Consider the following 20,426-nt stretch of genomic DNA (forward strand, 5'->3'; position numbering starts at 1 on the left):
ATTAGTTAGTACTACTACAATAATATCTTAATTTAACACACAAGAATAACAATTCATGAATTATATCTAAAGAATAATTCAACAATTCATAAACTAATTCAAAATCAATCCAAAACTAATTCAACAATTCAAAACCAATTCAACATTTCAATTCAGCCACTTGCCATATTTATTTCTAATCAACTCATAAACCAATTAATAATAAAATTTACAGCAATAACATAAAAAAATTTAGCAATTTAACAAATTCAAAAATTCAATAATTCATAAACTAATTCAGAATTGATTCAAAATCAATCCAAAACCAATTCAACTAATTTAGCAATTCAAAACCAATTCAATATTTCAATTCAAAAAACTAAAAAAACAAGTAAATGCTCACGACAGAGAGGATAGTGGAGCAACAGAGCAGTGGATCACACCACGAAGAGAGCTCATGGCAGAAAAGCAGTGAAGCACACCAGTAAAGCACAGCTCGAGACAGAGATAGAGATGCGAGCGAGATGCAGGCGGCCGGAGGCGGAGACGCGAGACGTGAGCGGAGGAGAGCTGGTGGCGATGGAGGTACGAAGTGAGAAAAAGAGCAGAGAAGAGCAGATCAAAGATTGGCGAGCAGCGATGGACGATGGCGCGACGACGAGAGACGTACAGGCCACAGAGACGCGACAACGCAAGGCAGGTGACTCACAAATGGAGGCGACGACCCAATGACAAAGACGCAGAGGAGTGACGGCATGAGGCAGAGATGCTGGCGATCATGACTGTAAGAGAGAGAGAGAGTTCCTTAGCTGGAGGACAAGGATGGTTCACTTCGAGCTCGAGGAACTGGGTTAGGTTAGTTAGGTTTTTTTTTTTTTTCTTAAAGCATTAGAAACAACGCCATTTTAGGAAGAGGGTAAAAAAATCGAATAGACCAGTTATTTAAACCGCTAGTTCATCAGTTTTGACCAAAATTATAGTTCCGTTGGATCGGTTTTATATCCGGTTCATCGATTTTTCGGTTGTAAGGGAGTTGGGTTTGGTTGTTTCGGAGGCTACATGCGAAATAAATGAACTCTTGGGTCCTTAGTGGCATTATTAAAATCACTTTCGACATTAAAATACTACAATTAATTGTTAACATGGACCGTTGTCATTATGCAATCATTATTGAGTAGTTTAGGCAATTATTAACTAGCTGTACTATACTAATTTTTGAGACATTCTTACATCCATTCCATCTAGTAGTTTAGGCGGCCATTCAATTCTTTTAAAGAGAAAGAGGAAAGAGAAAAAATAGCATACAGAAAATTAAAGAAGAAAAACATTTTTTATCAATAAAAATACAAATTCTCCTAATTTTCTTCGCGAAAATACAGAAATATTTACGCTTAAAAATATATTCTCTTTATTTTTTTACACTGTTCTCCAATTTTTGTCTTGCGACCTGCATGGAGTACCATTTACATATTTGAAAATTTCTCATAACAAAACAGAAAAAAATAAAAAAGGGAAAAGTAGTATACACAAGCCCCAGACCCCCATACCTCCTTGATTGATATATTTACCTTCCTCAACTTGTACATAAATTAAAAACAAAATAAAAAAAAAAGTGTCTAGATGTGAGAGTATATAGAGAGGGGTTTGTCCCAGCAGAGAAAAGCCTCCGCTACCCATGCTAAGACCAAGATAACCATGATGATGGAGAGAGATATCATAGAAGACCACAACAATGTTGTTGAAGTTCTTATTGGCCTGCACTGATGCTCCACAATTTCAGTAACTTTGTTCTTTACCAAGGTGCAATTTGACAGCCTTTGCAAGTCTGGATATATGTCCAACAAGTCCTGAATGGATCTGCTATAGGCATGAGCCATGTTGTACGAGGATTCTGTTATAAATCTTCCCTCTTTTCTGCATTCCTCTCTTGTCTTCTCTTTGTGGCATGTAAACTTTGCAAGTATCTATGCCCAAATAAACTTTGTTCTATGAAATAGCTAGCACTATGTTGGTCCAATAAGGTATTTAACATAGAGATATGTGAATACTTACTTTTGATGTTTCGCCAATTGGGATGGCACCTTGGGAGCAGCTTTGTGGAATGTAGGTATAGTTTGGAGCTGCAGAGAAAGGGTCACAAATCTTGATTACTCCCATTATTTCTTCACTTTGTTCACCTACTACTCCTAGCAGCCGATAAGCCACTGACATATTGGAATTCAACTGAGACAACAAAATAATATGAAAAACAAAACCATTGTATCATCAGAACCTATAGTACTAAATTACTAATATATTCATTACTATGTAGCTGATGCAGAAGGAATCAACCAAAATTTCTACCTCAACTATGAAACTGTGGATGGTGTATCCTATTTCAGTAATCAATTTGCCGGAGAATGACGCATTAACGCACGGCAACATGGAGCCAAGGCTACTGTTCTGTGGATTTTGTTCGAAATCCTCAAAGGCAGAGCATGCATCATCAGCAAAACTGCATTCACAGTTTCAGAACAACATTGTGAATCTAGTAAAAAAAAAAGATGGTTCAGTTCAATCCCGCACGTAACGAAAGGTATGACAATTTGTTATACTCACGTGTGAAGGAAAAAATCAAAACCCGTCAAGAACCAGCACAGGCTTGTCAAGATCCAAAAGCAGGAAATTACGCTGAAACAAATGCAAAATCAAATTATTTGTAGCAAAATGCAGTCTATAATAATTAATAAACCTACAATCTAGTTAAATTAATATTGAAAATTCTACTATGTGTCTTAGTCTTACATTATAAATCCTGGGCGCGAATGCAGCAACAGCGGCCAAACTGAACCAAAAACGGCGAAGTGAGAAAAAAAATCATCAATATGGTTGGAGAAATACTAGAACAGTCATCAGAATTTATTATTTTTAGTCAGTTATTTATCAATGTTTAAAAAGATGAGATAAAGTATGTTGTTGGATAGAATTTATTATTTTTAGTCAGTTATTTATCAATGTTTAAAAGCATGAGATAAAGTATGTTGTTGGATTACTAAACTATTGAAATTAAGTTGATGGTTAAATAATAACCAAAAACAATAGATTTTTTCTAATATTTCTCATATTAGTGAAGAGAATTAGCTATGAATGTAAAATAGTAACGCTTTGCTCACCAAACGCTCCAACCAGAGTGGCTAAGTTGACGACCACAATAATCAAATGTGCTACATACCTAAGACACATACATTATAAGAATGAAATTAAATGTATACAAATAAATAAGCGAAGTGATGAGAAATAGTATGTAGTAGTTTTACGAAGTATGAGTGGCTTTGTGAAAAGATTGGCCAGTTGTATCGATAAAACGACGGATGACACGCGAATTGCTTCGGAGATCTTGAGTAGTGGAATTCAATCTATCACAAATCTCTGGATTGTATGGAATCAAAAGGAGCTGCATTTGTTTCGTTGTCTTCATCACTCTGCCTATGGTCTCTAGAGCATCTTTTCCTATGCCAACCACAGTTTCTTTCAGCTTTTCTGTCCTCCGAAGGGTTTTCTGACTCACCACGAGGACCAAACAGGAAGCAACTCTGCAATGCAAATGCATGCATATGTAACGAAGTTACTTATCCCAAAAGTTTAAGGTACATGAATTATTATATATCTTACATGGCGAGAGAGGTGAAGAATAGAAGCAGGAGGAAAACGTGGAGATAATAATGGTGCAAACATGGTGGTGAGCTTAAGCCACCTCTTAGGAACTTGTTGGCTAAGATGAAAATGGTGAAGGCTAGGCCACATAACAACCACACTCCGGCAAATGTGTATCCATGGACTCCTGTAAATGCCGCAGACTGAAAAGGATCAGAAGAAGCAATACGCGTAATCAATATTTCAACGTATCACTTTGTTCAAATTGAATGAAATTGATTAAAGACTCACAGCGAGGTAATGTTTGTTTCGAACATCGAAACCTCCATTGTAGCGTTTGAAGTGTCTTAAAGGATCGGGTCTGTTGAAGGTTCTTCCTTGAATAGGTGACCCCGACACTGAGCATTTATTTTGGAACAAGAAGGGATCAGAAATGAATGGCAAAAACAATATTGCAAGAAGCAAGAGGCGCTGGGTTGAGTTGAGCATGTTGAGCAAATTAAAGTGGAAGAGACAACATTATTTGCTGTCTCAAAATAATGTGAACTTTTTCAGTAAGGGGGATTTACGTTTGACTTACGGGGTAAGATAAGAATAGCTTGTGCCATGGTTTTGCGGATAATAATATTTGTATTATGTTCATGGAAGGATATCATATAAGTATTGTTAGAGATGGAGGTAACGAATCAGAAGCCGATATTCTTCGTTGTTTATTAGCATGCAAGGAATGTTAACTTTTATTAAATTTTAATGCCTCTATCTTAGCATCCATGTCTTTCTTTAATCTGTAGCTGTTTTCCTCCCATCATCCTTTTTCTTGTTTTTCTTCTCTTGCCTCTTAAAGTTTAAAATTCCATTTCAGGTAGCATCGGCTTTTTTTTTTCTTTTTTTTGGGGTAGCTGAAAATGGCTTTATAGAATATAATATAACAGTTCAACTTTTAATCACTATAGCCAATGTTTAAATTCAATATTATATATTAAGAAACAAGAAACGTTGCAGAATCATTATTTCTGTCTAAAATTACTTTTTTGGTCTAAAAAATATTAGTTAGAGTAAGTGAGTAACATAACAAAGTTTGGTTAGTCTAGTAGCTAGTTAATTAGTCTACTTAAATAAGTGTCAAAGGTACAAATCCCACCTTGTATATGCAGCAATTTATTGGCCAACGAAAATACTTAAATGAAGTTCAGTATCAGTATCGTCACGGATTAGTATTTCTTTTTCTAACTTCCGAGACATCCGATAATAAAACTGAAACATTTCTAAAAGGTCGAAGATATTATCCATAAAGAAACTAGAGTTGAGAATTGCTTATCCACCTTTGCCTCTCTGGTCATAATCAAACTCTTTTTCTTTGTGGGTCATAAATCAAGCTCTTAATCTCTACATTGTTTTTTGTTTTTGGGCCATGTATAGCATCGAGGTTGTTACGTTTTTAGTTTTTGGTCTACTAGAGGAATACCTTGTTAACCAAAAAAGAAGATAAAGCCCGTTAGATCCACAACCCTTCTGCCGCATTGTTATTTAGGCCATGTTTCCCTTCCTACAACCCATTTTGCATGTATAGATTTAATGCAACTTAGGCACTTACCATTTGTGAAGCCCATACAGATGCTGAGATTGAGTCATAATTCATAGTGCATTCTTCACAGGGCACAGCTCACTGAACTCAGCCATAAATTCTTCACAGGGCACAACTCACTGAACTCAGCCATAATAATGGTACAAGCTCCAACCAACTCAGCTAGCAAAATTTAAATTGGTTGCGCTGTGGTGTAAAAATCATTTAATTAATTAATTAATATTATAAGATGTGGGCTCAAATAATACCATATACCTTTATATTATTATAACTTTTTATATATGACATATATTCCATTTTTATTATTATATATAAACAAAATAATATTCAAATACTCAACACTTTTTTAAAATTTAAATAGACTAATAAACTAATCATTATATTAACTTAAATTAATTAAAATGTTAATTAATTAATTTTTTGAAAGATTTAGAATCAATTAATATTTAAAAAAAACTCAAATATCATTCAAATTCAAAAAAAAAATTATTATTTTAATCATTAACCTAATTTTTTAATTTAATAATCGAATAATATACTCTTAGCTTATATTTTCAAATATTAATAATTAACTGTTAATAAAAGATAATAAATTTTACTATCTTTAGTATTTTTTTTCTTTTCAAAAAGTTAAAAGGAGTATTCGTACAAAAAAAATGTTAACCGAGTGTTTTTTTTTCCCTCTTAAAAAGTGGAATAAATGCTATTTGTCTTATTATTAAATGATATGATAATAATATAATATAGATCGATGAGCTAAGCCTGGTTTTATTCTTTTGTGTGGCATAAACCTATATAAAAGTGTCATTTTCCAATGACAAATCTAACGTTGCCTATCTTTGATAGTTGGCACTTGGAACTGGGAAGCTCCCCTTTGGCCCACATCAATATAAGTCCAAACGGCTTGTGTTATTTTTTTACCTATTTTTAATATATGTTTTATATTAATAATTTAATTTTAATATATTATTAATATAAAATATTTTTTTATAAAAATTTTATTTATATACAAAACATCAACTATTATATACAAATCAATGAATTTCCGTAATTGATAAATATTTAGTAAGAATATTTTTTAAAAAATAAACGTAAAAATTTAAATGTAGTTAATTTCAGATGAAATTGATAACTGAGAATTATTAGATAAAAATTTAGTCAAATCAATAAAAAAATTTAACGTTTCTCAACTATTAACTTTACGTAAAGTTGACTACATCTAAATTTTCAACAAGGATAAATCATCATATAACAAGTACTAAAAATTGAGAAAATATATATTTTTTTATAATTAACCATTGTATAAGTTACAGTTGGCAATTGGCATGCCATGCCTACCACTAGGGGTGTAATCGGCTCGGTTCGGTTCGGTTTTGGACCGAAAACCAACCGAACCGACCTGATCGGTTCTTCAAAGAGACCAACCGTTCGGTTGGCTGCAGTTTGAGCAACCGAACCGAACCGAACCGAACCAACAGCGGTTTGGTTCGGTCGGTTTTTTCGGTTTTTTTACACCTACTTATCTGAATTTAAAATGCCATAAAATAAAATTTAAAACCTTCAATAAACTAGAAAACCAAGAATTTATCACATCCAAATCCAATACAAATTCAACTTAATTAAACATAAAACAAAGATAATTAAAAATGTCTAGCAAAACAACAAGGTTAAAGGGTAAATGTGTAAAAACAAGGTTTCTTAACTAATATTTCGGTTTGGTTCGGTTCGGTTCGGTTTTTACTGAGCCAACCGAAAACCGAACCGAACCGATCGATTTAATTCGAAAAAAACCAAAAAAAACCGATTTTTTCGGTTTTCCTTTCGGTTGTTGTAAATTTCGGTTCGGTTTTGCGGTAAAATTCGGTCCGGTTCGGTAACTTACACCCCTACCTACCACTACTAGCTTTCCTTTGATTGGTGATGATAACTTAAGATATTCATAAATCTGCTTGTCTGCTGGCGCCATCTGTCTTCACCTCACAGCAACCAAGTGTATAACACGCTCTCCCTCACAAGACCAAAATCTCATTCTGCAGTTTCCAACTGTTCGGTATTCTCACGCGCCAACATTAGAGAGTGGGAAAGGACTCCACCTATTCCAGTCCATCCTTAGTTTGGCATCCGTGGCAACTCACCACAGGACTAAAGATAAAGCTCAGGAGCGACCCCGATCCCCTGCTTCGCCACCATTGCGAAGTTTCGTTCCCATAATGGGACCCGCCATATTCAACGAACCGGATTAATTAGATTGTCCATAACCGTTGGATCTTAGCAAAAGTCCAAAATTATGTTTTTGGTTGTGTATGGTATGGTATGATATGAATGAATGCGATAATCAGTGGGGAGCGAGGGAAGAGAGAAGGGAAGAGGTTTTCTGTGAAAGAAAGGTGAATTTGGATACGAAGCCTCTAGGTCATTTTTTCCTGTATTCTTTTCCCCTCTCTCTCTCTCTCTCGCATATTCTCTTTCTCTCTCTCCGTGTTGGAGAGGGAAATCGTAGATCTGGTTTTTCATTTTTGTTTGTATACTTTTGTGATCAGAATTGAGAAGCAGAAATCATAGCAATGGGGCTGTGGGAAGCTTTTCTCAATTGGCTACGCAGGTTGGTTACATAACTTCTCTTTTTCTTTTTCGTTAGGAGCAGTTAGGTTACATGAAATTGCTTTGAGGAATTCTATATCGGTAATGTGACCAGGAATTTCTTGATTCTTGAACAATTGGATTGCCGTGCTCTCCTTGCATTGATATTATTTATTATTTACTTCTTTTGTTTGAAAGTGTTCAATTCAACTTAGTTATCGAGATTAGTTTTAAAGAGTCAATTTATTCGCATGTTATTGTTGCAATGTCTTTTGTTTTCAATAAACTTGTTTAAGTTGATTCATATTTTAGTATGATGCATCATCTAATTTGAACTCTGATAGTGGATCACTTTATCTGAAATGCTTGAGCTTACTATGTTATTATGAATATGTTTGCAGCCTATTCTTCAAGCAGGAAATGGAGCTATCTCTGATAGGACTCCAGAATGCTGGAAAGACTTCCCTTGTAAATGTTGTTGCTGTAAGTATATTAATCATGTGATGGCAGTTGGCAATTTATCGTTCAATTGCAGCAAATTGACTAACAGAAATTCGCTACATTGTTTCTAGACTGGCGGATATAGTGAGGACATGATTCCCACTGTAAGTTCTGTTCATCAAATGCTTTTAATTGTTAATTTCTCCTCTAATTACTGGCTTTTTATCAAGTTTTCTTTCTATTAAGCTGAATAATATTCCAATCATTCTGTTCTTATCTGATTCCAGGTGGGATTCAATATGAGGAAGGTAACAAAAGGCAATGTTACAATAAAGCTATGGGATCTTGGAGGGCAACCTAGGTTCCGCAGCATGTGGGAACGTTACTGTCGTGCAGTTTCTGCTATTGTGTATGGAACATACTCCTTTCCAGTTACTACCTTATGACTTTGGAATATTCTGTGTGTATGTCGTGCAGTTTCTGTGTGTGTTCAGTTTCTGTCCCACGCACACACTTGATTGGTGCATAATGAATTCATACACTGATGCACATTTTATAGCCCATAATATATTTTGGATGTCGTGTTAGAGCTGAGGTCAAATCAAAGGCCCAATGTTTCTGCTCAACAAAGTGCATGTTGTTTGTTTTTATTGTAGAAGTTCGGTTACACCGGATTAGTCCTGTTTAATAATAGCTGGTAAATAAGTTATTTTTTTTCTACAGTTAACTAAACAAGCTTATTTTTAATCGTACAAAACCATAATCCCTTTAGATACCTGTTTAAAGAGTATTTCCCTGGTGTATTAATTGAAAAAGATTGTTGCCTGTTTCTGAAAAAAACAGCAAAATTTGTCTCTACAAGTTGAATTTGTTAGTAGTGCAATCATTATGTCGTAGATAATGGTTTCTAGTTAATAAATATGCTGGAGTTCTTACAAAGAGGAACTGTGTACTTGTGTAAAGGAAAGAAAACTCTGGATATTCTCTCTTGAAATCTCCTGCAAACTTGATTACCCTGCAACACATATGTTGTGTGTTTCCATGTCCTAGAAATGTTAAAACTTGGTTATAGTTCAATGTAACTTTCATTGTATATATTTAATTTTGTGATGTTGCTGAGACCTCTTAGTTACTAGTGTAATTGGATCTTGTTATTCAAATTTCTCTGAATTGAAGGTTTTTGCTACTTTACAATTACATCTTGCTCTAGAATTGCAATCATTAGTTGACTTTGTAAACTTAGCTCCAATAATCTGATTTTTCCTGCAGTTATGTTGTTGATGCTGCTGATCCAGATAACCTTAGCATATCAAGAAGCGAACTTCATGATTTGCTGAGTAAGCCATCATTGAATGGCATCCCTCTGTTGGTGTTGGGGAATAAGATCGACAAAGCAGGGGCTCTGTCTAAGCAAGCTTTGACTGATCAGATGTAAGTTATATGTCTCTTTTACTCTGTTTATTTTGAGGGTAGTAACGGTGTAATTTGTAAACAAATCCCGGGGTGTTTACATAGTTAAATTACTTGAGTATTAGATGTTCTTCAATTTTACATTCTTTTGCCTTTATATACTAGTTTGGTGCTGAAAAGTGTTCTCTGGTATGCAGGGATCTGAAGTCAATCACTGACAGAGAAGTTTGCTGCTTCATGATCTCTTGCAAAAACTCGACGAACATTGATTCTGTTATTGATTGGCTTGTGAAGCATTCCAAGTCAAAGAGCTGAGAACCTTCTGAATTCTAATGTAATTTCTCGGTGACGCTCTCCGGTTCACTGGATGCATCTCATGTCTAACTTGGTTGCTGATTAATTTATTCTCCCCTTTTTGGTCTCAGTTGCTTTGTAATGTAATATTCTTGTCCTATAGGGAATTCAACCTGGTTGATATACATTTCAAGGGTTACTTTATGAGTAAATCATGTCATTGTTGATGTAGCTGTATCACTAAGTTCACAGAACTGCTTTTGCGAGTGAAATCAATGCATTTGAATTTGTAAATTAGATCAGATTCTTTCTAATGAGTAGTATTGTAGCAACGCGGAGTCCTGTTAATTCCCGAGTTCGTTAAACACGCATACACTCTGCTGTCATTTTGGCTTATTCCTACGATTCTAGTTGCAACATTTACTGGAAAGTTAGTGTTTGAGTTTTTGTTTGGTGTACATAAAAAAAAAGGAAAAACAAAAGGAAAGGAAATGTGATTATTTGTTATTTTTTTCTCTTTTATTTCTTATTGAAAATTGATTGCTCGCATATTTTTAGACGTTAGAAAAAGCTAGGCGTTTTAGAATGTATAGCTTCAAAGCTATGGAGAAAAATGTATATTATTTTTTGACCCCAAATCCTATTTTTTCTTCACATATATATTTTATTTATTCTCTGTGAAATGTAAATCCTAACATTTGATTATCATATTTTTTTTTTCCTAAAGTTAGGAGTGAGACTTAAACCCGAAACCTTTAAGTGAGGATGGAGAAACTATGTCATTTGAACTATAGCTCGTTGTTATTTTCATTTAATCTTAATTTTTCCTCCAGATATATACTTATATATTCTCTTCAAAACATAATTTTTTACTGTCATCATTCAACACTAGTACATACTTCCAATGCTCTAATGGCAACACACCTCCATTAACTATGTACATTTTTTTTCCATATTTGATGATCATATTTTACTTTAAAATGATTTATAATAAAATTTCAAAAGTCAATTCTTTTATTTTTGTCAATGACTTGTTCACCCATCATAACGTATATATGTATATGATAATCTACATATAATGTAACTAAATTTATCAATATAACAGAAATTATACATCATTATTTTTTGTTTTATTCGATACGTTTTTGCGTTATAACATTTGTCATATACTCATTTATTTAATTTTAATTATATTATCATCTAAATAATTTTCTTTTTACATGTTTTCAATAACTTTCTCTTGTTTATCAAAATTCTCTAAAATAAAAAAATTAGTAGAATAAAAAAATAATAGTCTAATCTCTTGAATTAAAATAATAAAATCACACATAATAAAATTATAAATTTATTAGTGGTTAACATTTTATTTTATCTCTTTATAATTTTCTTTATAATTTTCGTCACTTTAGAATATCTTTTTTCAGACTTACATATATAGCTGGCTGAAATGGTGCACCATGCCCAACGATCTAACCAGCAAGTTGCATTCGCATTATCTACTTCCAAAAAAAAAAACAAGCTCTCTCAACATCATCATTAATTGATGTATAATTTTGACTAACCTAACAAATATGTGAACATAATAATCAAATGTAGCAACAACTTACAACAAGGATCCGCGTAAGTATGTCACTGGAATTATACTAGTAAAACTGTAAAACATGTATTCTTTCATTTACCATATGAAGATGTCAATCATGGCCTTACACAAACACTCAATAACTACCATTTTATCGCATTCCTCCCTCTGTACCTACCCTCATTAATCATTATCCAGGGAAAATAATAATTATAATAAACAATAAACTTGTGTACAGGAGGAATTAGATACATGCAGGAAGCTGTAACCATGATTTCAAGCCAATATACTGCTCATTTCAACCATGTCGGAGTTATCACCATCTGCATACATTGGCAAATATAAAATCTGGTTAGCTAAAAGGACTAACACAAGCCAATTAATGGAGGCATCAGAACAACATGACACTAATTTGATCTTGTGACAACCCTTCATTAGCATTAATCAGCAAAACTTGTGTCTTTTTACAAGAGAATGAGTTTGGCATGCAGTTACACGGTGAACAGTGTTGAGTATATCAATGAGACAAGTGAGGGTGTGTCGAGTTTCATTCCAGAGTTGAAAAGAATTTTATCAAAGACTTAGACCCATGTTATTCTGCGGGAAAAAAGCAGCAGACTAGAGATTTGCTTATAGTCCAACAAAGTAATCAACAAACATCACAGTTGCTGACATCAATTATTGGAAAGAGAGATACCAGATATGAAGCGCTTTGCATTTTAGTGCTTTCATTGCTGCTTTTGCAAATACCCGTGCAGCCTCTGCTTCCGCTTCTGCAGCTTCTGCCTCCCTAGCTGCTGCCTCAGCCTCAGCAATGGCAACTTCAGCTTCTGCAACTGCTTTTGCAGCTGCAGCCGCTGCCTCTTGAGCTGTCACACCTTTCATTTTTGATAGCTCTGCATCAATTTGGGATTTTGAAAGGAGGCTGACATCAGTCTTCTCTGATTTGGGGGAATCTTTTGGCCTTCCTTCCAAAAGTAACAAGGAAGAGCCTCTTCTCTTCTCAGAGATTGTTGAATTTCCTGTAATTCTGTACTTATGCTTTACCTGTGATCATACTATATTCAGGATCTGATACAACAATTCTTTTCCCACAAAGTGGGGTTGGCTACATGGATCAAAATCCCATTGCATCCTACCATCAATCATATCTATAAAGACATTAAAATTTAAGTACAATTTAATAGTATCATCAATGAATTTTCTTCATCTTCCATTACCCTACCTACTGAGTTACCTTCCATTAGATCTAGTATCCTGATTGGAGCTTCGACAGGTCTTCTCATCACATGACTAAACCAACAATAAGTGCAACTTCAACTTTCTACTGTATTCATTTCTAATTATATCTTATTTTGTGTGATCACTCATTTATTGTAATATTCTCATTCAACAATATTAATCATATTGTCTGGTTAATTTTTACTGTCAACATTCAGTCTCATACAACGTAGGCTCTGATCTATAAAGTAAAATTTTCCGTTGAGCTTTAATAGATACTTTAACAAAGGATGTCCAAGGTAGTCTATTCCAACTGATCAAGTATTTTAATTACATGCCCATTATTCATCTTACAAAATATTGGTTTATTAAATAAGAAATATGAACTGAAATAGAATTTTCACTATGTAGCTCAACTGTCACAAGAGAATATGTCTCTGCTTGCATCTGTACATATAATGAATTAATTTCTCTGTGACAAATTATTCTTAGTTATTAATTGCATTAACAAAAAACATGTTATTAGCATAACATGGTCAAGTAAATGATCCAAGAATCATCCAGATTAATACTGCCTTATTTGTTATTACAAAGGTCTGCACAAGCAGGGATGCTGCTTCTTGGCCACCTTTGTTCCAATGCCAAGCTCAATGCACCTAGCTACTACATGAACTAAGAGTGAAGTTACCTTCATTAACTTGCCACTTGCTACCATATGCTTCAGTTTTGCTGACAGTAACTTTCTGAGGTTTGGAGGACATGAGTATTGATCCTAAGATGCGAAAATTTCCAGAATTACTTTTGAATGAAATGGTACAGACAAGAAAAAACAATAAATAGTATATTATGATTGGTTAACTAAACTTTGGGAACCATAAAGGTTATAGATTACCAAATTAACAGCTCGTTAAGGCTTAGCAATCAAATGTTTTAATGGAAAAGAAAAAGGTTGGGAGAAACTCAGCAGACAGGAATTTAGGAGCTGCAGGTAATTAATAACAATATATTATGGAACTATCAGAGAAACATCACCAAACATGGAATTTTAGAAACTCATCACCAAAGCATATTGGTATGCGCGTACATATCTATTACATATTGATAATATATCATTTGATATAAAATGAAAAAATTTGAAGGGATATTATTTGATTGAAGTGGAATAAATGAGAATAAAATATGGTATACTTCTAGATGTAAACCAATTCATGAGAAAATAATTTGAAAAAGAAAGGTCTACTAAATCAGCAATTAGGTTAACTTTGTGGTGTTCAAGTTCACAAGCACTAACATTTTGAAGCCACATGTTTCTTGAAAAGTTTAGATTCTACAATGATAAATGGAAGTACAATTATACCTCTATGTAAGCAGCAATGGCAGCCCGGTCAGAACCTTTTGGCTCTTTTAACTTGATAATGGACTCTAGTATGAGAGTATCCAACCTGCCACTGTCAAAACGCATATTGCTGCTGTCATTAAAAAGTATATCACATTACATTATGTTTCAGCACTTTCAACATTTTAGCAAAATCACCACAAACATAATCAGTGGTTATCATCAGAATATAAAGATTAACCAGCTATGTCAAATTGCAATTGGAACATCTGACAATTAAATCATATAATTTATCGTTGCCATGCTTAAATAAGAGATGACATAAAATTCAATAAAGTAATGATGAATCAAAGTATTGGATACCCAGCTAAATGAAAATAGCAGCAACTGCTTGCAACTTGGTCTTCTTTTTATCCATTTAAATTCTTAGTATACCAGCACATTACTTATGAAATTTTAGAAGTAATTAATCATCTGCAAGGGACCTTATTTTACAATTATAATATGTTTATCCATATGCAATTAAATAACAAGATCACATCCAAAGCAACCAAGCATCATCTTCTTTTAAGTGTAAATGCCAGAGAAATTTAATAAGAAGTTCTGTAACCTTGATATGTGTTCTTTTGAATTAGCAGATTGTGATGCTCCACCAGAAATTGCCAGAGGCTTATAATCAGCAACTTCATCCCGTTGAACTACAGTACTTATGGCCATGTGGTTACAGTCAATTTTGGGAATTGGTAGGTTCTTTTTTAGGGCAAGCTTTGCTTTCTGCCTGGATCCCCATATTGCTGTCACATTTATATTCCTCCATTTGTCCTGTTCACAGTTCAAAGCATTCATAAAAATACACCTGAGCATGCCTCAGATTAGACAATTTTAGCAAAGTAAATGACACTGAAATTATTTCTTATGATTCAATAGACTAATGGTCATTGACAAGTGCACCTTTCAAATCAGACATAATAATAAGACTCCCTATTTAACACTTCCCACAACATGCTTGGCCCTTGACATAATATACCTTGAGATCTACATTTGATCGCATGCGCAGAATGGCACTAAACTCTGGGTCTGTAAGTATTGTGCGCCATTTTCCAGCCCCATGTTTGACTACTCCAGCTTTGAGCGCTGCTTCTTCTTCTGCAGTCCATTTCTGCTTAGGTGCACCCATTACAAGAACTCAACAGCACTTTCCGAGAAGTGTAATCTTTGATTTTAACTCTGAAGGAAGAAATCAAAATTGGGTGCAGCTGTTTTCAGCATGTCCATCCTCAAACAAGAAAAATCTGATAGTTATGGACCTACAAACAACGTTATAAGACAAGTAGTAAGCACATGATCCTTCAAATAACTCAATAGATTAGGCCTTTAAAATGGTAACATAAAACTACAAATATGGACACACAAATTGTTATAACTACATGCCAATTGATAACCTTGATGATAAACAATCAATTACAACTCATATTATCAGTGTGGAATTATCAGAAGAATACTGTATCATCTCAAATTGAAACCACATGATGCTATCTTCTCATTTCTAAAATTCATTATGCAGATAAATGTTCAATTTTGGCAGTTTGAATTAAAAAAAGCACAATGACAACGATGTATCAAGAAAAGAAAAAGAAGAACCACCATAAAAAAATGCTCTTCAGCTCAAACATGCATAAACACATAAATATGTGCACATTTAGTAAAATTTCAAGAAAAAAAAATATAAAAGAGGAAAATAATCAGTAAATCACCGATACGTAACTAGCATAAAGTTCACTGACCTTGCAAGAAAAATAGCATTAATTGTAACAGCTTTAATTGAGAAAAATTGGGACGAAATTGAAGGAAGAATCGGCGAACTAAGGTGCAACGCACGAGAGAATCACCGGGTGCTTGTGAGATTTGGGGAAAAAATCGAATGTTTTTACGTCCAAAGAATCGAATTTGACACCAAATGTTTCAAGACGAAGTTGAGAAGAACGAGATGTACCAGAAAAAAAAAGAAATACCCTTTATATTTTGTGTGTTCTTTTCAGAGAGGGAAAAGAATAAACGAAAACCAGAACAAGAAAAAGACTTGGAGCTCAATATTTTTGGAATTGCTCAAATAGTCCTTTTCACTTTGTGAAATTCCATTATGGGATTGGAGTCCAATGCGAAAGCAGAACAAAAAAATACTGACAAATATTTATCGTATTAACTATTCAGAGTGATTTGAATTTTGAAAGTGAACCAAATTATACCTTATTTATATACCTTTTTTATATGAACAAATTAGAAATTATTTTTAAATATGTTAATTATTATGTATCCATCTAAGACAGGGTGATAATTCTTGATTCTTCAATGAATCAAAGAATGTTTAAAATAAATGGTCGAGTTTAAAACTTTTTTAGTATATAAAATAACTTTATAATAGTTATTATTTTTATATATTGTACAAGAAAATAGCTTCATAAATATTAGAAAATTAATAAACAAATAAATAAATACAAAATAAATATATTAAAAAATTATTCTCTTATATTTTTAATTAATAATATTAATATATTTCATAAGACACAAAATAGATAAATTCTTAAATATATTATTTTACATCTTTTTAAAAAAATCAGACATTATATTAATTAAATATTTTTTATAATAAAATAATTAAAATTTTATGATATAACAATTAAATTATTTTCATAATAATATAATTCAATGAAATTAGTTATTATTTATGATGTACGAGATAGGATATATATGTGTAATATAAAATATTTTTTTAAATAAATTATAATAATATTTTAATATTAAAAATATATGCTAAGTATAAGATTAAACACATTATGTTTGATGAAAATTTATTATTTTTTTATTAAAATACAATTAAACTTAAAATACGTATATTAGACGAATATAAATTAGTGTTGTGTCAAAAATATTATTTTTTTATTTTCTATTAAAATAGTATTAGACAAAAAGACATAAATTTCAAATGAATACCAATAAATGTTATACAAACACAAAGCAAAATATCCATACTTTATAAATTATTATATTATAATAAAAATTTACTTGTATGGATATATACTTATATTCATATAAAATTAATAATTAAAAATTATTAAATTATAATTTAATCAAATTTATTAAGTTATCTAAAAATTCTCAACTATTCATAAATATCCACCCATGAGTCTTCACCCGATATTATTTATGAATTTGATTGAATTTTTAAAGTTCGATTAAATTAATAAATCATAGTGGTACAGAACCTGGTTTCGAGAAGCTTCCATTACCCCAGGCGGTGAACCAGGAAATACCCAAAATTGGAGGGTCCATTCTTCAAATATGAAGAAGTGGGAGGGCTAGAATACGTAAATTCACGCCAAACGGTAAATCCCACACGGGTGCGAATTTTGTGTTGATTTCGCAACTCTCTTTTTCGCAGAGAATCAAACAAAAATCGAAGTAACTGAGGAGACAGCACCGAAGAATGGCATACTCTGTGCAACGTGCGGCGAGCCATGGCCGTGGCCTACGCACCGTTTTGGGAGGCGCATTGCGTCCATTCTCCTCCGACGCGTTGGTGGAGAAGCCCAAACCAGGCGAGATCGGATTGGTTTCCGGTATTCCCGACGATCACCTTCGTCGTAGGGTATTCTTCTCTATTCCATTCTTAACCTAATCTTATTGGGTGCAATTATTCATGTACCACGCATAATCGCAGCTTTGGTAATTTCAGAATGAATACCCTCTTTCTTTTCTTTCTTCCCCCGTTTTATGCTATGCAGATTTAACCTAGAGATTCTTGGTTATCTCGTCAAGGTTCATAAGTGCCTTATTTCAGCTGTCATTGGATCACCGCATTGAATTGGAAGATTTTTTTTACTGTGTTCGAACCATTGTAATTGATGGTGGTTGTCTATTAAATGATCCTAGGTTGAACAAAGATTTTAATTTTAGCTTGCGATATAGCGGCGTTTTCACTTGCATAGTATTAGCATGATAGTGTATTGGCTTTTAGCGAGGCGAATGTCGAACTTGAAAGTTTTAAAAATATGGAAACATCAATAGATATTCCTTCTCTCTCTGTTTCTTGCAAGCAACTGAAATTCAATTAGTCACATGCCTTATAGCTGTAATGTGGTGCAGGTTGTAATTTACTCTCCTGCTAGAACTGCTACTCAACAAGGATCTGGGAAGGTTGGAAGGTGGAAGATTAACTTTTTGTCAACCCAAAAGTGCGTTTTCTTTTTATCTCATTGCTTGTTCATTATTTATTATTTTTCAAAACGTGGGTCATATATTTATTTTTCTTCTTTAACTTTCCTTCGACATAGTCTGTCAGGTAGCAAGCCTGGATTTTGATTTCTGAATACTCATCAGATATATATCCTTCAAATATTTTCACAAATTTCTGATAAAGCTTATGTTGTCATTGGCATTTCCTTCCCCATGGCAATTTGCAAAGATGTTCATATGAAACGTATTTCAGTTCACTGATGTTGTTGGACATCCTTGAATAACACTAGTTATTGATTAACTTTGAGTTTGATGGATTACTACCAATCTTGCCATATGATGCTGAATATAAATCTTTCCAACGTTATTATCACTTGATTAATCAATGGTCCTTTCCTAATTACTAATGATGTCTCATAGACCGGTCATTATCAATAATGTGTTTATAGGTGGGAGAATCCGTTGATGGGCTGGACATCAACTGGAGACCCCTATGCCCATGTTGGCGATTCTGCCCTGTATTTTGATAATGAAGAATCAGCCAAGGAATTTGCTGAGAGACATGGCTGGGAGTATGTGGTATGTGTAAATACAATTTTTGGGTGACTTTTGTATCTTTGGCTTCTGAGTTTTGCCTTCAGGATGTTACTTGTTATGGTTTATACATGTGATTATCAAGATACGCTAGCATATTGTGTATGAAATATTAATTCATAAATTCTTACTAATGCATTTTAATTTTTAAGTCAGAAGAACTAGTATCTCTTGTTTTTCATATGATTGTAATTTTGTTATTTGATATATGGCATACATTTATATGATTCCATTAGAATAAGATCTTTTGATATTTATGTTATTTCAAGAATTGTGTTACTAATCAGGTAAATCCACCTGTTTAATATTTGATGCGTCGGTTATTCCTTGAGCTGTGCTCCTTTTTTCCCTTCAAAAGAAAGTGTAATTAACAAAATCTATGTACTTGATGCAGGTCAAGAAGCCACACACACCATTGTTGAAGGTTTGAGGTTCTTTGACCATTTGTGTTTATGACTACCAATTTTCATTTAGTGTTCCTTTCACTGCTTTTATTTGTGCTTGGTGTTTGTCACGTTGGTGGTTCCTGCTAATTTTACTATCTGATTATCATCAACTATTCTCCTTGGTTTTCTTCAACATACCAGCACTAGTAAATGAATGTGTTGGGTTTGATATGCGAAGAACTTCAAAATAGTCCTGTTAAGCGCAGTACCTTTTAGCCTTTTAGTGTTTACCAAAAGTAAGTTATAAATTATAATTTTTAAAAAATAACATATTTCCTAAGGCAAACAAGTTGATTTTCCTTACAAAAATTCGAAGAAAAAATGTAGAAAGAGGTGCTTCTTTTTTAGGAGAGGTCTTTCATTTATGTGGTAAAATTTATTGGAAAATGCATGTGCACTACATAAAACAGCTCTTTTAACGATCACTGGTGCTTGCAGGTTAAAGCATATGCAGACAATTTCAAGTGGAAAGGTCTACCCACCAAACCTGATTCGGAGCAGTAATTTATTGGCTCTTGTTCGTGCCTAGTCCTGTTACTATTTACGGGTTCTCTGTTAACGAGCTCCCATGTCAAGCAAGATGTTTTCTCTCTCGCGTATTTTCTTGGAAAAGAAATTTTAAACATGAATTCCTTATAAAAATAAATGACTGGTCTTCCATTACTTTAGCTTACCTCTCTGATTTGCCTCCCTCGATGCTGTAATGAACTAATGTCGGCAATCTGGAACTGATTGTTGTGTCATTCGTAGTGATCCCCATTAACTTCCTCTTGACATCATTTGATATTGGAACTGGAATACCATCCGTCCATTGCTAGGGTTCACAGTCAATGTCTCCGAAATTCAAAGTTTACAAGTACACATTATCAATCGTGCAGAAGGAGCGTATTCATCCATGCTTCTAGTTTTTATATATTTGCTCGTGATATTCATCAGTTAATCTTGGTAATCGAATTGCACTATCCTTTCAACTTTTGCCCAATTTTGTATTTAATTGAACCATTGGTCATGACATATGCATTGATTTAATTTCTTTATCCTGAGAGAAAACGTAGGACAATATATTTGGTCGAAGAATCAAAACATCTTCCAAAT

The 20,426-nt window shown here is 33.4% G+C and overlaps 4 protein-coding genes across 9 annotated transcripts; 2 read left to right on the forward strand and 2 right to left on the reverse strand.

The window, feature by feature from the left end:
• Positions 1-1,353: 1,353 nt before the first annotated feature.
• Positions 1,354-4,197, reverse strand: LOC112800471 (uncharacterized). Its single transcript, XM_025842761.3, has 9 exons — positions 3,904-4,197; positions 3,631-3,815; positions 3,276-3,551; positions 3,132-3,190; positions 2,764-2,803; positions 2,578-2,649; positions 2,323-2,473; positions 2,032-2,202; positions 1,354-1,943 (listed from the first exon to the last, which is right to left on the reverse strand). Exons 1-9 carry the CDS (start codon positions 4,099-4,101, stop codon positions 1,596-1,598), a joined length of 1,500 nt encoding a protein of 499 aa, XP_025698546.1. The 5' UTR covers positions 4,102-4,197; the 3' UTR covers positions 1,354-1,595.
• A 3,123-nt stretch (positions 4,198-7,320) lies between these two features.
• On the forward strand, positions 7,321-10,219 carry LOC112800472 (ADP-ribosylation factor-like protein 8a). Of its 2 annotated transcripts, none has more exons than XM_025842762.2 (7): positions 7,321-7,609; positions 7,738-7,799; positions 8,179-8,260; positions 8,350-8,382; positions 8,506-8,627; positions 9,488-9,649; positions 9,826-10,219. In XM_025842762.2, the coding sequence occupies exons 2-7, from the start codon at positions 7,762-7,764 to the stop codon at positions 9,941-9,943; spliced, it is 555 nt and encodes a 184-aa protein (XP_025698547.1). In that variant the 5' UTR covers positions 7,321-7,609; positions 7,738-7,761; the 3' UTR covers positions 9,944-10,219. The 2 variants fall into 2 exon arrangements, with proteins under 2 accessions (XP_025698547.1, XP_025698548.1); XM_025842763.3 differs by having other exon boundaries at positions 7,321-7,584.
• Positions 10,220-11,537: 1,318 nt separating this feature from the next.
• On the reverse strand, positions 11,538-16,282 carry LOC112800473 (telomere repeat-binding factor 2). 3 transcript variants are annotated; one of them, XM_025842766.3, is made up of 7 exons: positions 15,843-16,282; positions 15,086-15,365; positions 14,669-14,880; positions 14,080-14,188; positions 13,411-13,494; positions 12,199-12,548; positions 11,538-11,824 (listed from the first exon to the last, which is right to left on the reverse strand). In XM_025842766.3, coding segments are annotated over exons 2-7 (906 nt in total). In that variant the 5' UTR covers positions 15,236-15,365; positions 15,843-16,282; the 3' UTR covers positions 11,538-11,823. The 3 variants fall into 3 exon arrangements, with proteins under 3 accessions (XP_025698551.1, XP_025698552.1, XP_025698549.1); XM_025842767.3 differs by having other exon boundaries at positions 14,080-14,170; positions 15,843-16,277; XM_025842764.3 differs by having other exon boundaries at positions 14,080-14,191; positions 15,843-16,277.
• A 982-nt stretch (positions 16,283-17,264) lies between these two features.
• On the forward strand, positions 17,265-20,302 carry LOC112800475 (NADH dehydrogenase [ubiquinone] iron-sulfur protein 4, mitochondrial). Of its 3 annotated transcripts, none has more exons than XM_072196334.1 (5): positions 17,265-17,704; positions 18,202-18,290; positions 18,741-18,870; positions 19,280-19,316; positions 19,770-20,302. In XM_072196334.1, the coding sequence occupies exons 1-4, from the start codon at positions 17,543-17,545 to the stop codon at positions 19,313-19,315; spliced, it is 417 nt and encodes a 138-aa protein (XP_072052435.1). In that variant the 5' UTR covers positions 17,265-17,542; the 3' UTR covers position 19,316; positions 19,770-20,302. The 3 variants fall into 3 exon arrangements, with proteins under 3 accessions (XP_072052435.1, XP_025698559.1, XP_072052434.1); XM_025842774.3 differs by having other exon boundaries at positions 19,280-19,309; XM_072196333.1 differs by lacking the exon at positions 19,280-19,316 and having other exon boundaries at positions 18,741-18,893.
• The last annotated feature ends 124 nt before the right edge of the window (positions 20,303-20,426 follow it).

The sequence above is a fragment of the Arachis hypogaea genome, chromosome 5 (assembly GCF_003086295.3).
Source record: "Arachis hypogaea cultivar Tifrunner chromosome 5, arahy.Tifrunner.gnm2.J5K5, whole genome shotgun sequence".
In the NCBI taxonomy this organism is placed as follows: Eukaryota; Viridiplantae; Streptophyta; class Magnoliopsida; order Fabales; family Fabaceae; genus Arachis; species Arachis hypogaea.

Coding starts and splice junctions, on each gene's coding strand:
- LOC112800471 (XM_025842761.3), bottom strand. CDS start 4,101: ATGCTCAACTCAACCCAGCGCCTCTTGCTTCTTGCAATATTGTTTTTG. Junction 3,816..3,903: donor GAAACAAACATTACCTCGCT/GTGAGTCTTTAA, acceptor GATCCTTTTCAG/TCTGCGGCATTTACAGGAGT. Junction 3,191..3,275: donor CACAAAGCCACTCATACTTC/GTAAAACTACTA, acceptor TATGTGTCTTAG/GTATGTAGCACATTTGATTA.
- LOC112800472 (XM_025842762.2), top strand. CDS start 7,762: ATGGGGCTGTGGGAAGCTTTTCTCAATTGGCTACGCAG. Junction 8,261..8,349: donor CCCTTGTAAATGTTGTTGCT/GTAAGTATATTA, acceptor CATTGTTTCTAG/ACTGGCGGATATAGTGAGGA. Junction 9,650..9,825: donor CAAGCTTTGACTGATCAGAT/GTAAGTTATATG, acceptor TCTGGTATGCAG/GGATCTGAAGTCAATCACTG.
- LOC112800473 (XM_025842764.3), bottom strand. CDS start 15,235: ATGGGTGCACCTAAGCAGAAATGGACTGCAGAAGAAGAAGCAGCGCTC. Junction 14,881..15,085: donor GATCAAATGTAGATCTCAAG/GTATATTATGTC, acceptor AACTGTGAACAG/GACAAATGGAGGAATATAAA. Junction 12,549..13,410: donor CAAGTGGCAAGTTAATGAAG/GTAACTTCACTC, acceptor GTATGATCACAG/GTAAAGCATAAGTACAGAAT.
- LOC112800475 (XM_072196333.1), top strand. CDS start 17,543: ATGGCATACTCTGTGCAACGTGCGGCGAGCCATGGCCGTGGCCTACGC. Junction 18,291..18,740: donor AACTTTTTGTCAACCCAAAA/GTGCGTTTTCTT, acceptor ATGTGTTTATAG/GTGGGAGAATCCGTTGATGG. Junction 18,894..19,769: donor TGTGTAAATACAATTTTTGG/GTGACTTTTGTA, acceptor TGGTGCTTGCAG/GTTAAAGCATATGCAGACAA.